General features: G+C 39.9%; 1 protein-coding gene across 1 annotated transcript in view; it reads left to right on the top strand.

Moving 5' to 3' along the window:
- The window catches only part of LOC105463130 (zinc finger protein 506), a 36992-nt gene extending 19069 nt beyond the window's left edge, over nucleotides 1–17923 (top strand). Inside the window, 2 exon segments of the mRNA XM_011744110.3 lie at nucleotides 8611–9663; nucleotides 9666–17923. Coding sequence (XP_011742412.3) covers nucleotides 8611–9663; nucleotides 9666–9787 — 1175 coding nt within the window. The 3' untranslated portion in view covers nucleotides 9788–17923.
- Nucleotides 17924–18138: the final 215 nt, after the last annotated feature.

Below are 18138 nucleotides of genomic sequence, written 5' to 3'. Positions count from 1 at the left end.
AAATTTGTTTAAGTTATTTGTAGATTCTGGATATTAGCCCTTTGTCAGATGGGTAGATGGCAAAAATTTTCTCCCATTCTGTAGGTTGCCTGTTCACTCTGATGGTGGTTTCTTTTGCTGTGCAGAAGCTCTTTAGTTTAATTAGATCTCATTTGTCTATTTTGGCTTTTGTTGCCATTGCTTTTGGTGTTGCAGTCATGAAGTCCTTGCTCATGCCTACGTCCTGAATAGACAAAATTGACAAAATTGACCGTATAGTTGGTAAACCATTCCTCAGCCAATGTAAAAGTACTGTGTATGGTTTTTTAAATATAAGATTGTATGATCTACCAACAGCATTTTACGTATTTTTCTGTTTCAGTGGATTTTTTTATTTATTTGACTAATTATTCTGCCACATCCAGTGCTAGATTAAAATAGAAGCATTGACAATGGGCACAATATAGTTTTGTATCGGTGTCTGAATTTGATGGAGAAAAACACCTCTTCAAGTTTTCCTAAACTGATTTTTTAGAAGGTAAAAAATCTTATTTTATTGGGCCCTTAACGTGATGAGATGCCCTCTGAATTTGTAGTGAAGAGGGATTGTAGATTGGTCACAAGGCTGCTGGGTCTGCACTATGGTCCACCTTTAGTTGGCTTGATACAGGGACTTGGGTAGTTGTAATTCCCATTTTATTTTTGGACAGACTGAATACCCTTCAGGACTTTGCTCTGTAGGGCAGACACTAGGGCATGTTTTTGCAGTCGGGTCTGCATATGGTGGGCCTTGTATCAGGATATGGATGAGTACGGTTTTCAGTGAGTACCAGAGAATATTTCCTCAGGTAACTGTATGGGTTTCTATATAGGCAGAACTGGCCATAAACTGTGGCTCAGGTAACTGAAACTGAGTCACTGAACTGTTTCAGGGACCACAGTAAAGGCCAAGGTCTGCAGGCCTGCCTACATGGCTGTAAATGGGTGCCTTCCTCCAGGTCTCTGGAATGGCAGGACCTCTCCCAGACTGTGGCTGGGAGGAGTTTCGCATAGTTTCAGAGTAAGTTCAGAATTCTCAGTCAGACCAAGTTGAGTGAACCCTATCTTGGTCTGTAGCCAAGAACAGGGGTCCTGTAGTTTCCCACCTGAATGAGGGCCTGCCTTCTGAATAGAACACTTCTCAATCTTAAGCTTTAACAGCGTTTCAGAACTCCCTCTCTGGATCTGAAATCTTACAGGCACTTATTTTGGAGATGGGGTCTTGCTACATAACGCAGACTGGTCTCAACATCCTGGCCTGAAGCATTTCTCCAACCTTAATGTATCATGGAGCTGTCATTACAGGTGTAAGCTGGTAATGCCTGTAACCAGGCAGTAGCCTGGTTCTCTCATAAAGGCATTCTGGTCAGGGATGGCTGACATTTTTTTGCTGTAAAGGGATATGAAAATAGGGGACTTTTAATCTTTTCATCTTGGTGAGGTCACTGTCCCTATACATTTTTACTTTCTGTTTTCTGTTTCAAATTTGTCTGTAATTTTAGATTCAGATGTTTAGGACAATACGCTAGAATTTGCATGGCCGGAAGTAAATTAGATAATTAGTAGACACTCCATATTTACTAAAATAGTTACTTATAAATTTAAGTTTGCTGCAGGCAAAAAGGAATTACAGAATTTTCATCTACTTTCTTCAGCTTATATTTAAATAATAACATAGTTTATTTCCTAATATTTGTTTAACATATCGGAGGGTCTAACCCCACTCTGCAAAATATATATATTTTTCTTTATTTAACAATATAAGTCTATTCTTTTCTTCTAAAGTTGATTACAGCAGTTTCATTTTGTGTAAGAATATTTAAAACATAAAAAGTAACACTAGTTTCTTTTAAATCATTATTTATTAAAAATTTCTCATTAGAATCTTCTATGTATAATGATACTGCATAGTCTCTGAAATTGTACTGCCACACAGTGCATGCCAGTGATTCAAAATACCCGCATTTAATGAGTACACCTGTAGACCTTTTTTTTTTTTTTTTTGAGATAGAGTCACGCTCTGTCACCCAGGCTGGAGTGCAGTGGTGCGTGTGATTTTGGCTCACCTCAACCTCCACCTCCTGGCTTCAAGCGTTTCTCATGCCTCAGCCTCCCAAGTAGCTGCAATTACAGGCATGTGCCACCATGCCCAGCTAATTTTTGTATTTTTTGTAGAGATGGGGTTTCACCATGTTGGTCAGGCTGGTCTTAAACTCCTGACCTCAGGTGATCTGCCCGCCTCGGCCTCCCATAGTGCTGACATTACAGATGTAAGCCACTGCACCTGGCCTAACAATGTTTTTTAAAATGATACATCAATGTTGCATACCAGATTTTATGAGTGAACATTTCTCTTATTATTGTTTTGAAGTTCCATGTTACTGTGTTTTTTCAGAGTAGGTTTCTTTTTTTTTTTTTTTTTTTTTTTAAAAGACAGAGTCTCACTCTATCACCCAGGCTGGAGTGCAATGGCGCGATCTCGGCTCACTACAACCTCCACCTCCCAGGTTCAAGCGATTCTTCTGCCACAGCCTCCCGAGTAGCTGGGACTACAGGCGTATGCCACCATACCCGACTAATTTTTGTATTTTTAGTCGAGATGGGGCTTCACCATGTTGGCCATGCTGATCTCAAACTCTTGGCCTCAGGTGATCTACCCGCCTCAGCCTCCCAAAGTGCTAGGATTACAGGCTCGAGCCTCCGTCCCCATCCTTTTTTTTTTTTTTGAGATGGATTCTCGTACTGTCACCCAGGCTGGAGTTCTATGGCATGATTTTGGCTCACTGCAACCTCCACCTCCTGGATTCAAGCGATTCTCCTGCCTCAGCCTTGTGAGTACTGCTGGAACTACAGGTGTGCCATGCCCTGCTAATTTTTGCATTTTTAGTAGAGATGAGGTTTCACCATGTTTGTTTGTCAGGCTGATCTCGAACTCCTGACCTGAAGCAGTCCACCCGCCTTGGCCTCCCAAAGTGCTGGGATTATGGGTGTGAGCCACCACACCCAGCCATTTTTTGTTTTTTGTTTTTTTTTTTTTTTTGAAGGGAGTTTTGCTCTTGTTGCCCAGGCTGGAGTACAGTGGCATAATCTTAGCTTACTGCAACCTCCACCTTCCGGTTTCAAGTGATTCTCCTACCTCAGTCTCCTGAGTAGCTGGGAGTACAGGCACGTGCCACCATACCCAGCTCATTTTGTATTTTTAGTAGAGATGTTACCATGTTGGTCAGGCTGGTCTCAAACTCCTGACGTCAGGTGATCCACCTGCCTCCGCCTCCCAAAGTGTTGGGATTACAGGTGTGAGCCACCACTCCTGGCCTGAAACAGTTTTTTAATCCTATCTACGTGAGTAGTCATAAAAATTCTCCTAATTTCAACATCTATTTATTTTATTTTGTGTGGGAGAAACACATAACAAAATGTTTTATCTGTCAAAAACACATAACAAAATTTATAATAAAATATTTCTAGGCCGGGCGCAGTGGCTCATACCTGTAATCCCAGCACTTTGGGAGGCCAAGGCAGGCGGATCATGAGGTCAGGAGATCGAGACTATCCTGGCCAACATGGGGAAACCCTGTCTCTACTGAAAGGCAAAAAACCGGGCATGGTGGCGCATGCCTGTAGTCCCAGCTACTCAGGAGGGTGAGGCAGGGGAATTGCTTGAACCCAGGAGGCAGAGGTTGCAGTGAGCTGAGATCTTGCCACTGTACTCCAGCCTCAGAGACAGAGTGAAACTCCATCTCAAAAAATAGTAAGTATATATATGTATACTGTTTAGTCATATTATGTTGACATTGTTATGCATCATATCACTAGAATATTTTTATCTTGCAGAGCTAAATCTCAATATACATTAAACAACTACCAATTCTTCCCATTTGATAGCACTTTTAAAGCACCACCTTTTCCGGTTTCTAAGAGTGTAACTGCTTTATACATCTCATACAATCTGTCTTTTTGTGGCGGCTCATTTTACTTTGCATAATGTCATCAATATTTCTCATAATAGTTGTTAGAGTATTTTCTGCTTTTTGAAAATTGAGTGATATGCCAGTATTTTTATATCTACTGATTTGGTGACAGAAATTTGCATTGCTTTTATCTGTTGGCTTTCAGTAGCAGTGCTGCTATAATTATGTGAAAGATGATATATGTGCTGCATTCTGTTTTGTTAGTCTACTTTTTCACTTTTATACTCATACCAAATTGTTTTAATTCTGTAGCTTTTTGATGTGTTTTGAAATCAGAAATTGTAATGCCTCCAACATTTTTTTTTTTTTTTTTTTTTTTTTTTTTTTTTTTTTTGAAGATTGTTGGGTACTTTATTGCCTCTTTAGACTCCATGTTCTTTTGGATTTGCTGTTTTTATTTCTTCAAAAATGCAATGAGAAATTTGAAAAAATTGCATTAAATCTATAGATTAAATTGAGCGGTATAGACATCCTCACAATATTATTTCCTTTTTGATTGTTTTTGAAATGGAGTTAAATTAACCCGCCTCAGCCTCCTAAAGGAGTGAGCCCCACGGCATCCAGCCCAGTTATTTGAACAAGTGCATGCTCAAGAGTGTGTTGAATCATTTCTATACATTCGTAAATTTATCAATTATTTATATTATTGTCTTATACGCTAATTCATTTTTGTCATAGAAAGTCACTATGAAATTTCAGTTTTAAAAATGTGTTAAGACTTTGTTTTTGACCTAACAGGTGGTCTATAAAAAGGAATGTTGTATGAGCTATTGAGAAGGCTGTGTATCCTGATATTGTTGAGGAGTATTCTCTATACCTTCAATAGAAATAATTGTTTTTTACTGCCTTCTAGTCATCTGTTCCCTTACTAATATACTGTCTTGTTTTATTATTATTACAGAAAGTGGGGTATTGAAATATCCTACTATAATTCTATTGCTCTCTCTGTTTATTCAGCTTTGTTAGTATTTGCTTCATATATTTGAAACCCCAGTTTGAAACACACACACAAAAAAATACACACATGGATAAACAAATTTGTTTCAGCCCAGCGCGGTAGCTCACGCCTGTAATCCCAGCACTTTGGGAGGCCGAGGCAGGCAGATCACAAGGTCAGGAGATCAAGACCATCCTGACTAACACGGTGAAATTCCATCTCTACTAAAAAATACAAAAAATTAGCTGGGCGTGGTGGCAGGTGCCTGTAGTCCCAGCTACTTGGGAGGCTGAGGCAGGAGAACAGCATGAACCCAGGAGGCGGAGTTTGCAGTGAGCCAAGATCGCGCCACTGCACTCCAGCCTGGGTGACAGAGTGAGACTCCATCTCAAAAAAAAAAAAAAAATCTGTCATAGGTTCCCAGTGAATTAATCTATATATTGTTTAATGTCCTTCTTTATCTTTTGAAGTTTTGACTTAAAGTACATTTTATAAAATATGACAGTTTTTGACTTAACATGTAGCTTGTGTAATATTATTTTGACCTCTTCTGCTCTCATTTTGTTAATATTTACATGAAATTTCTACTTCTCTCTTGCCACTTTCAGTCTTTTCTTGTCATTAGATCTCAAGTGACTCTTGTAAAAAGGCAAGTTGAATCTTGATTTTTAAAGTTTTTTAATGAACCTCTTTATTAAAAGTATGTCTCTCGATTGGAAAGATAATTATACATATTTAAATAGTTTTCTGAAAGAGAAAAACTTACTGTTAATAAAATAATTGTTTTGATTCTTGTATCTTTGTGTCTCATTTTCTCTTTTTTAAACTTTTTTGATTTTTGTATTGACATGCTTTGAGTTTTTTTCTTGCTTTCTTTTGTGTATCTATATAGATGTTTTCTTAGTACCTTGGGGGATTACCTAAAACCTCTAAAAGATCCAACAATATATTTTAATGTGGTAAAAAATTAACTCCGGTTGCATACAAAAATTCCTCATTATTACATCTGCCTTCAACTTTGTTATTTATTTTACTAATTATATCTTTATGTTGTCTATTCATTAACAGATGTTAATAATTTCTTACTTTTATCTTTTAAATTTTAGAGAATTAAAAATGTTTTCTGTACCATTATGATGTTAAGAAATTCCATTTTTATGTATGTGCATATCTTTTCCAGAAATTTACATATTTTCATATGATTATGTGTTGTTTTCTTGCATTATGTTATTTTCTGTGGAAAAAAACTCCTTTCAGCATCCTTAATATATAGGGCATATGCAGTGCCAATATACTTTCTCAGCATTTGGTTATTTTGGAAGGACTTCTTTTTATTTGGTGGTACAATTTTGCTGATGGTACTATTCCCACTTTTTTTTTTTTTTTTTTTTTTTTGAGACGGAGTCTCGCTGTGTCGCCCAGGCTGGAGTGCAGTGGCCGGATCTCAGCTCACTGCAAGCTCTGCCTCCCGGGTTTTTACGCCATTCTCCTGCCTCAGCCTCCCGAGTAGCCGGGACTACAGGCGCCCGCCACCTCGCCCGGCTAGTTTTTTGTATTTTTTAGTAGAGACGGGGTTTCACCGTGTTAGCCAGGATGGTCTCGAACTCCTGACCTCGTGATCCGCCTGTTTCGGCCTCCCAAAGTGCTGGGATTACAGGCTTGAGCCACCGCGCCCGGCCTATTCCCACTTAACAGCTTTTTTTTATTATTATAACTTTAATAACAATATCACAGTTTCTTTTTGACCTGCAAACATTTTTTTGATAAATTTATTATCTCATAAGACTGTGCTTATAAATGGCCATCATTTTTATCTTGCAGCTCCCAAAATTCTTTTCTGATCTGTGATTTTTGAAATTTTGTTTATATATGTGTTTGTTATAAATATATGTTTGGGTGTATCCTAGTTTGTTCACCTTTTCAGCTTTTTCATATACACCATTTTTTCTTTCTTTTAAGAAATTTTTCACTTAGTTTTTGTATTTTTTACTTCCACAATTTTTGTTTTCTATTTTAATATTTTTTGGTGTTATCCTCATTTTTCTGATCTTCAGTAATTGTCTGTGTTCCTATTTCACTTCGTGAATATTGTTCAATTTATTTCATTTATTTTATTTTTCCTGAGACAGAGTCTCGCCCAGGAGTGCAGAGCTGTGATCTCAGCTCACTGCAACCTCTGCCTCCCAGGCTCAAGCGATTCTCCTGCCTCAGTCGCCTGAGTAGCTGGGATTACACACGCCTGCCAGCACGCCTAGCTAATTTTTTATATTTTTAGTAGAGACAGGGTTTCACCACATTGGCCAGGCTAATCTTGAACTCCTGACCTCAAATGATCTGCGTACCTCTGCCTCTCAAAGTGCTGGGATTACAGGTGTGAGCCACCATGCCTGGCCTTTTTTATTTTATTTTTGAGACAGAGTCTTTCTGTGTTGCCCAGGCTGGCAGTGGCACAATCTCTGCTCACTGCTTCCCTTCCTGGGTTCAAACAATTCTCGTTTGTCAGCCTCCCAAGTAACTGGGATTACAGGCAAATGCCAAGACCACTAATCCTGGCCTGTTCAATTTATTTGGAATTTTAAAAATTATACACTTTTTATTGTTGTGTTTGAAAATTTTATAATTTTTTTGATGGGGCCATGTCGCCCTAATATTTTGTATACATTGTAATCTTTGAGATTTGGACATTAACAAAAAGCTACCTGTTACGATCTTTATAATGTAACTGTTCTGGCATAGTCTGAAATCAGTTGTCTTGGCTCGAGATTCTGGGAATTTCTCAAACATGTTTTTAAGATGTGTCTTGTCTAAAATTTTGTGTTGTTAAATCGGCTTATTCATATTTCTTCTTAATAATCAGTAATCACTTGCTTCACCCATTCCGTGTTTGGGATACAGCAGTTTCTTTGCTTCTGTAACATTTACCTTTAGACTCAAAGTGTCATTCCAACGTATATTCATGTCGTGGGAGACATTAACCAGTATCTAAAAAAGCCCCTAGAAGCCAGAAATAAAGATGTATGTGCCAATATTTTTCTTGTTTTTTAAAAAAGGAACCAGGAGTTGGCAATTTACATTTTTGTGTGCATGTGTGAGACAGAGTCTTACTCTGTTACCTAGGCTAGAGTACAACGTCATGATCCTGGCTCACTACAATCTCTGCCTCCAGTTCAAGCAATTCTCCCTCAGCCTCCAAAGAAACTGATTACAGGTACCTGTTACCATGCCTGGCTAATTTTTTGTATTTTTGTAGAGATGGGGTTTCACCATCTTGGCCAGGTTAGTCTTGAACTGTTGACCTCATGATCCACCTGCCTCAGGCCTCCCGAAGTGCTGGCATCACATATGTGAGCTACTGTGCCCAGCCCACAATTTACTTTTAAAGGCACAATGTTATACTGGAGAGCAGGAAGAGCTGTGTTGGGTATAAGTAATAGACTTTTCCTTTTCTTCCATGTGGCTCTTTGCATTGTGGGGTCCTTCACACACTTAACTCATTTATAAATTTTTTACAAATGTATTTTGGTCAGTATGTTTTTGTTACACTTATATGTCCAGGAAGAAATTACAGCTTGTGGTATTTTGCTATGTCATCTTGCTTATGTAGTTTGTATAATTTTATAGATTAGATTTGTATTTATCTGAGTCTAGCAATTGAAGTAATGTGTGTTTATTTTTTTCTTTCAGTTATATGTTCTCATTTTGCCCAAGACGTTTGGTCAGAGCAGAGCATAAAAGATTCTTTCCAAAAAGTGATACTAAGAAGGTATGAAAAATGTGGACATGACAATTTACAGTTAAAAAAAGTCTGTGAAAGTGTAGATGAGTGTCCAGTACACAAAAGAGGTTATAATGGACTTAAACAATGTTTGACACCTACCCAGAGAAAAATATTTCATTGTGATGAATATGTGAAATTCTTGCCTAAATTTTCAAATTCAAACAGACATAAGATAAGGATAAGAGATACTGGAAAAAAACCTTTTAAATGTATAGAATATGGGAAAGCTTTTAACCAGTCTTCAACCCGTACTACATATAAGAAAATTGATACTGGAGAGAAACGCTACAAATGTGAAGAATGTGGTAAAGCCTATAAGCAGTCCTCGCACCTTACTACACATAAGAAAATTCATACTGGAGAGAAACCCTACAAATGTGAAGAATGTGGCAAAGCCTATAAGCAGTCCTGTAACCTTACTACACATAAGATAATTCATACTGGAGAGAAACCCTACAGATGTAGAGAATGTGGCAAATCTTTTAACCACCCCGCAACCCTTTTTTCACATAAGAAAATTCATACTGGAGAGAAACCATACAAGTGTGATAAATGTGGCAAAGCCTTTATTTCATCCTCAACCCTTACTAAACATGAGATAATTCATACTGGGGAGAAACCCTACAAATGTGAGGAATGTGGCAAAGCTTTTAACCGTTCCTCAAACCTTACTAAACATAAGAGAATTCATACTGGAGATGTACCCTACAAATGTGATGAATGTGGCAAAACCTTTACTTGGTACTCAAGCCTCTCTAAACATAAGAGAGCTCATACTGGAGAGAAACCCTACAAGTGTGAAGAATGTGGCAAAGCCTTTACTGCATTCTCAACTCTAACTGAACATAAGATAATTCATACTGGAGAGAAACCTTACAAATGTGAAGAATGTGGCAAAGCTTTTAACTGGTCCTCAGCCCTTAATAAACATAAGAAAATTCATATTAGACAGAAACCCTACATAGCAAAGAATGTGGAAAATCTTTTAAATGTTCCTCAACCCTTAATAAGCATAAGATAATTCATACTGGAGAGAAACCTGATGAATGTGGGAAAGCCTTTAACCAGCCCTCGACTCTATGAGAATTTATATGGAACATAAACCTTACAAATACAAAGAATGTGACAAAGCTTTTTATTACACATAATTTATACTGGACAGAAACCCTACAAGTTTGAGTTTCACTCTTGTCACCCAGGCTGGAGTGCAATGACATGATCTCAGCTCATGGCAACTTCTGCCTCCTGGGTTCAAGCCATTCTCCTGCCTCAGCCTGCCGAGTAGCTGGGATTACAGGTGCCCAGCACCACGCCCAGCTCATGTTTGTATTTTTAGTAGAGATGGGGTTTTGCCGTGTTTGCCAGACTGGTCTCGAACTCCTGACCTCAGGTGGTCCACCCACCTCGGCCTCCTAAAGTGCTGGGATTACAGGCATGAGCCACCATGCCAGGCCACAAGTTCTCAATTCTTAAGAGACATGGTGATAATTCATGCTGAAGAGGAACTCTACAAACCTGAAAGATGCGACAGTGCTTACCACCTCCAACTTTTGTATACAGAAAAATAAATTAGTGTGAAACCTTAGAAATGTATGAAATGTGAGAATTAATGCTACCAAAACTCCTAGAAGTGTGAAGAATATGGCAAAACTTTTAATGAGTGTTTACACTTTATTTCACAGGAAAGCTTTTATCCTTGAGAAAAATTGTACAGATATAAAGAATATCGAAAAGCCATTAATGCCTACTTACATCTTATTCAAGAGAAGAAGGTTCACAGTTAATAAAGGCATTAAAAGTGCAATTACTGTCAAAAAATCTTTCAGGCCAGGTGCGGTGGCTCAAAGCATTTTGGGAGGCCGAGACGGGCGGATCACAAGGTCAGGAGATTGAGACCATCCTGGCTAACATGGTGAAACCCCGTCTCTACTAAAAAAATACAAAAAACTAGCCGGGTGAGGTGGCGGGCGCCTGTAGTCCCAGCTACTAGGGAGGCTGAGGCAGGAGAATGGCGTGAATCCGGGAGGTGGAGCTTGCAGTGAGCTGAGATCCGGCCACTGTACTCCAGCTTGGGTGACAGAGCAAGACTCCGTCTCAAAAAAAAAAAAAAAAAAAAAAAAAAATCTTTCAGAAAATATAAGCCTTTAAAGAAGAATATTCTGAAATCATCCATTACAAATATAAAGGGGGTTGTAGTACCTTTACTTGTATCACAGATCTTATTGCACACATTTGTACTAGAGGAAAACCCTGAAGCAGTTGCTCCAGTTTTGTTCAACATCATGGAATTTATATTGGAGAAGAGTCCTGCAAATATAATGAATTTGTAAAGACTTTTTTTCAAAATCTATAGCTTAGAAAACACCACAGAGTTTATACTAAAATATTTTTGTGGTGGCCGGGCGCGGTGGCTCAAGCCTGTAATCCCAGCACTTTGGGAGGCCGAGGCGGGCGGATCACAAGGTCAGGAGATCAAGACCACAGTGAAACCCCGTCTCTACTAAAAATACAAAAAATTAGCCGGGCGCGGTGGCGGGCGCCTGTAGTCCCAGCTACTCAGGAGGCTGAGGCAGGAGAATGGCGGGAACCCGGGAGGCGGAGCTTGCAGTGAGCCGAGATCGCGCCACTGCACTCCAGCCTGGGCAACAGCGTGAGACTCCGTCTCAAAAAAAAAAAAAAAAAAAAAATTTTGCAGATGCAGTAAATATGAAAAAATATTTAATTCAAAATTGATTCTATGTAAATATCAAATAATTTACACTAGAATAACTAAGGCACTGACACTTCAGACATTACTCTAAATCAGTGTTGAATATAAAAACGAATCCACAACTAAAACTGTTTTTGTATATAACTCTAAAAGGAGATTTTCTGAAGCATTGTAATTACATTGAAAGTATACTTGTTTCCTCAAAAAAAAAAATTGAAAAGTGAATAATGATGTAATACAGCTTTCAAATTTCTTTATGCTGTTATTTTATTCCTATTGTATTCACATGTGAAAACGTGATTATTGCTGCATTAGAGATACTACAGATTCTTTTTTTATTGGGTATTATGACTTTTTCTATAGAAGAGTAAGGACATTAAAATGTAAGGTGCCTGATGAAAATGTCAGTGGAGAGGCTCTTTGTAGTTAACTTATATTAAGTAATGTATAAGGTGGGGGTTCCTATTTGTATAATCCTAGCCTATGACTTAATGTTGACGCTTTGCTTTGTCTTTTGGATGGCCTAACCTACATTAACATGTTGGCAGACCATTTTAAAACTTTTTCAAAAATTATAATGAATCACTTTATTAATAAAGATAAGGTGGGGGTTCAGAGTAATAGTTTTCTACATTATAGTGAGAAAAATTATAGTTAAAAGTATTAAAAGAATATTATTTTATTGTACTTTTATGTAATAGAATGCAGTACATATAAAAATTGTTAAATTATGTGTGAACTTTATTTTTTTTTTTTTGCCTTGTTAAGACTATTGTGTGTTTAATGAAGCAATATTATGCCACTAACTTTAACCTATCCCACCTTAATCAAGGGTGTACTTAAAAGATGGTAACAATATACTATTTGGTGCATAGTGGAATAACATCTCTAGTCGTCACTTTGCCAGTGGCTTTCAACTGCAAATGAGTTGAAGAATATTGTTCCCATAGTTTAAATTTTTATTTTTTCTTATTGAAATTTATTATTAGTATTTGTGGGTATATAGTATGTGTATATATTTATGCCTTATATGGCATATTTTGATTCAGGCATACAATATGTAGTAATTACATTAGGGTAAATAAGGTATCCATCACCTCTAGCATTTATCCTTTGAATTACAGTGTAATTATACATTTTTAATTATTTTTAAATGTACAAATTGTTATTGACTACAGGTTTATTTTTATGGTCATAATAAAAATTATACAGAAAAATAAAATACGGCCAGGTGCAGTGGCTCACACCTGTAATCCCAGCACTTTGGGAGGCCAAGGCAGGTGGATTGCCTGAGGTCAGGAGTTCAAGACCAGCCTGGCCAACATGGTGAAACCCCATCTTGAGGCAGCGCTTTCATATTCCACTCTGCCAGTCCAGCTGAGGATCCGAGCCGCTTACAGGCTCCAAGGTGAGTTCTGTAAACAGTTGCAACTTGCCTCTGATCAGATAGTGAGGTTCGCATTTATTCAGTAAGACTAATTAACAAAAGTTGTGCGTAAACACCACTAGCGGGTAAAGATTAAAGGCCAGTTTCCCAGGCCTAAAGCAAACACCATTTGCAGGTATTAAGCTTCTGCCAAACCCCGAGTAGGAGGCAGTAAAGTACCCGTGGCAGCACAAAACTTAGTCTTAAGCCCACATAACTAACAGATTAGTAAAATAAAATTCCCACATTCCTTTGTACTTGCACCCTAATCTTTCTGGCTCCTGCACCCTGGCTGCCTTCAGCCAAGCAATCTGAAGCTATACAAACTCAGGCCTTTAAGACAGCTTTTGACTATTACTCTATTTTTTAATATTTTTCCCACCAGCCTGATTGAACCCCAACACCCATCTCTGCTAAAAATACGAAAATTAGCCAGACATGGTGGCGCACACCTGGAGGCTGAGGCAGGAGAGAATCACTTGAACCCCAGAGGTGGAGGGTGCAGTGAGCTGATACCATGCTGCTGCACTCCAACCTGGGCAAGAGAGCGAGACTATTAAAAAAAAAACAAAACTATAAATAGAATCCATACATTTCTGAGTCCTGAAAACTTATTAGTAAATTTTTATTATATAGTTTTATTTGAACATCTGGTCTGTCTGCAAACATATAGACCTTTTTTTTTTTTTTTGAGATGGAGTCTTGCTCTGTCCTGAGGCTGGAGTGCAGTGGCGTGATCTCAGCTCCCTGGATCAAGTCATTCTCCGACCTCAGCCTCCTTAGTAGCTGGGACGCCACCATGCTCAGCTAATTTTTATATTTTTAGTAGAGACGGGCTTTCACCATGTTGGCAAGGATGGTCTCGATCTCTTGACCTCGTGATCCGCCCACCTCGGCTTCCCAAAGTGCCGGGATTACTTAAATAAAATTTTTAAAAATAGCATTTGAAAGCCGGGCATGGTGGCTCACGCCTGTAATCCCAGCACTTTGGGAGGCCGAGGCGGGCAGATCACAAGGTCAGGAGATCGAGACCACGGTGAAACCCTGTCTCTACTAAAAATACAAAAAATGAGCCGGGTGCGGTGGCGGGCGCCTGTAGTCCCAGCTACTCGGGAGGCTGAGGCAGGAGAATGGCGTGAACCCAGGAGGCGGAGCTTGCAGTGAGCCGAGATCGCGCCACTGCACTCCAGCCTGGGCGACAGAGCCAGACTCTCAAAAAATATAAATAATAAATAAATAAATAGCATTTGATTACAACTATAGGTGAGACTATTAGTGTGAGGTCATATTTTTACTTATATTGACAAAACTATTCTATATATTGGATATTGACTTATATTGACAAAATAACCATAACAATATTCTGACAGAATAATATTCCTTTTCTGCTGTATATTTGCAAGCTTTTGGTCAAATATTATGGGAGCTCAATAGAAATCAACAAGATGAATCTTTACCACAAGAATTACTGATGCATATACTTATTTTTCTTAAAATCCATTAGCTTTTTATGACAGATGGGTACTTTATTTTCAGTGTGTTGTTTATTACTGAGACGTGGCTGTCCTGCCAGAAAACTGCTATTCTCAGCTGTATCCACATTGACTAATATTGAGTGGAAGTGAAGGGGATAAAAGCAAGTGTTTTCTCTGTATCTTTTTTCATCCATTGGCTGAAAAACAGGATGATGCAGAATATGGAAGAAAATATAATCCCTGAAAGATCTTGAAGAAGCTCTCTTAATCAGACAAAAAACCCCATAGGGAATTCTTTTTTTTTTTTTCATTATTGCACGCTGCTTCTATGAGTTTAAATTTTTTTTTACATTTTACATAGAAAGAAACCTAGGCTTTTGGCCAGGCATGGTAGCTTAAGCCTGTAATTCAGCACTTTGAGAGGCCGAGGCAGGTGGATCACCTGAGGTCAGGAGTTGGAGATCAGCCTTACCAACATGGAGAAACCCCATGTCTACTAAAAATACAAAATTACCTGGGCGTGGTGGTGCGTGCCTGTAATCCCAGCTACTCGGGAGGCTGAGGCAGGAGAATTGCTTGAACCCGGGAGGCTGAGACATGAGAATCACTTGAACCTGCGAGGTGGAGGTTGCTGTGAGCCGAGACCATGCCACTGCACTCCAGCTTGGGCAACAGAACGAGACTCCATCTCAAACAAAAAAAACACAAATGAAAGGGAAGGAAGTGAATTACTGACAATAGCTAAGGTATGGAATCAACCTGAGTGTCCATCAATAGGTGAATGGAGAAAGAAAATGTGGTATGTGTATACAATAAAATGCTATTCAGCCCTTAAAAATAATAAAGTCTTGTTATTTGCAACAATGTGAATCTGAAAGGTATTATGCTAAGTAAAATAACCCAGCACAGGAAAAAAAAAATAATAATAATACTTTTTTTTTTTTTTTTGAGATGGAATTTCACTCCTGTCGCCCAGGCTGGAGTGCAGTGGCATCATCTCAGCTCACTGCAACCTCCGCCTCCCGGGTTTAAGCAATTCTCCTGCCTCAGCCTCCCTAGACCTGGGATTACAGGCACACGCCACCATGCCCAGCTAATTTTAATGTTTTTAGTAGAGATGGCGTTTCACCATGTTGGCCAGGGTGGTCTCGAACTCCTGACCTCAAGTGATCCACCCACCTCAGCGCCTCAAAGTGGTAGGATTACAGGCGTGAGCCACCACACCCAGCCAGAAGCCTAGGTTTCTTATTAGAAGATAGACTGTGATACTGAAAGCAAATACAATGGGTAGACATTTTAAATTCCCCAGCCTACACTGATGATGTAGATATAAACTTACTCTCATTCTGAGATGGTATGGGCAGATAGATAAACACGCACATAGGCCGGGCACAGTGGCTCATGCCTGTAATCCCAGCACTTTGGGAGGCCGAGGCGGGTGGATCACGAGGTCAGGAGATAGAGATCATCCTGGCTAACACAGTGAAACCCCGTCGCTACTAAAAATACTAAAAAATTAGCCGAGCGTTGTGGCGGGAGCCTGTAGTCCCAGCTACTCAGGGGGCTGAGGCAGGAAAATGGTGTGAACCCGGGAGGTGGAGCTTGTAGTGAGCCAAGATCTCGCCACTGCACTCCAGCCTGGGCGACAGAGCGAGACTCCGTCTCAAAATAAAATAATAAAAACACATACATAATTATATGAGTTTGCCTATGTAGTTATTTATGTATACAAAAGATATTAATCAACAAACATTTTAAATTTCCCAGCCTACACTGAGGATGTAGATATAAACTTACTCTCACCTATATGGATTCATACCATCTCAGAATGGAATACAGCCATACAATGTTATGTTTAAACATCAACAAAGCTTCACTTATAGCAGCACTCAACTAGACAAAGTGCCACAGCACACAGTTCCTTAAACCCATACTCTTCTCACAACACAAATGCTTTTGGTCCAAAATAAAAACTACCAATCACTATCCTAAACATGGCATTCCCTGCTGGTCCTTAAAAACTTCACAGAGGCTGAAGAAGGTAGCTAATGTCTGAGTAAGTCTGCATTTAGAAAACGTGCACATGCATTAATGCGACGTTTATGGAGCATGTACTATGTGGTCAGAAGCACGCTACAGAGCACTGTGCTGGAAAGATGACATAATGTGAATTTATCCTCATAACACCCTGGGAGGTGGGTACTAACTGTCTCATAATTCCCTGGATTTACAGGAAAAGCCTAGCATTTACATTTCTTCTTGTTCTCACTGATTTTTTTTTTTTTTTTTTTTTTTTTTTTTTTTTTTTTTTGAGACGGAGTCTTGCTCTGTCGCCCAGGCTGGAGTGCAGTGGCCGGATCTCAGCTCACTGCAAGCTCTGCCTCCCGGGTTTACGCCATTCTCCTGCCTCAGCCTCCCGAGTAGCTGGGACTACAGGCGCCCGCCACCTCGCCCGGCTAGTTTTTTTTTTTTTTTTTTTTTTTTTTTTTTAGTAGAGACGGGGTTTCACCGTGTTAGCCAGGATGGTTTCGATCTCCTGACCTCGTGATCCACCCGTCTCGGCCTCCCAAAGTGCTGGGATTACAGGCGTGAGCCACCGCGCCCGGCCAATTTTTTTTTTTTTTTTAATGCACGGAACAGGCCAGGCATGGTGGCTCATGCCTGTAATTCCAGCACTTTGGGAGGCCAAGGCAGATGGATCACCTGAGGTCAGGAGTTCAGGCAAATCAGGGGACCTGTAAAAGGCAACTGAGCAGGGATCCATGGGAAAGACATCCTCAGAGGCACAAGATTCTCCCATTACCTTTCAGTTTTGCTGATGCTTCAGTTAAAGTCTCCTGGGAAATGTCTGCAGTAGGTTCTTCCTCTGTAGTTCTTCTTACCTTGCCTGCAAAACAAACTATCTTTAGTGTCTGCATGTTTTTCCACTTCTTGTCCCCACCTGAGGAATGGAAAGCAAGGGCACAGTCCTTGCTCATGTTTTGGAGTGAAAGGAACATTGAAGGTCATGTGAGCTTTGCTGAGGCTTCTCCTGGCCTCATGTCAGATACAGCTCCTAACTCCAAGCAGCCCACCATAGCGTCCTTTTTTTTTGTGATGGGGTTTCGCACTTGTTGCCCAGGCAGGAGTGCAATGGCACAATCTCAGCTCACTGCAACCTCCACCTCCCAGGTTCAAGTGATTGTTCTGCCTCAGTCTCTTGAGTAACAGAGATTACAGTCATGCGCCACTAAGGGAGGAGACCACCCCTCATATTGTCTTATGCCCAATTTCTGCCTCGGAAGAAAGAAAAACTAAAAGGCAGAAATGAAATCCACAGGCAGACAGCCCGGCACCACACCCTGGGCCTTATGTTATCTATAGATTACAGACATTGTATAGAAAAGCACTGTGAAAATCTCTGTCCTGTTCTGTTCTGTACTAATTACTGGTGCATGCAGCCCTGTCACATACCCCCTGCTTGCTCAATCGATCATGACCCTCTCACGCAGACTCCCTTAGAGGTGTAAGCTCTTAAGAGGGACAGGAATTGCTCACTTGGGGAGCTCGGTTTTTGAGACGTGAGTCTTACCAATGCTTCTGGCCGAATAAAGCCTTTCCTTCTTTAACTCGGTGTCTGAGGGTTTTGTCTGTGGCTTGTCCTACTACATTTCTTGGTTCCCTGACCAGGAAGCGAGGTGATTAATGGGCAGTTGAGGCAGCCCCTTAGGCGGCTTCGGCCTGCCCTGTGGAGCATTCCTGCTGGGGACTCTGGCCAGCTTGAGTGACGCAGATCCTGACAGCACTCTAAGGTAGGCAATTTCCCCAATGGAACACCTTGCCA

This window comes from Macaca nemestrina, chromosome 20, assembly GCF_043159975.1.
Source record: "Macaca nemestrina isolate mMacNem1 chromosome 20, mMacNem.hap1, whole genome shotgun sequence".
Lineage (NCBI taxonomy): Eukaryota > Metazoa > Chordata > Mammalia > Primates > Cercopithecidae > Macaca > Macaca nemestrina.
Note: the sequence above shows the minus strand (reverse complement) of the source record. Positions and strands in the feature narration are given on the sequence as shown.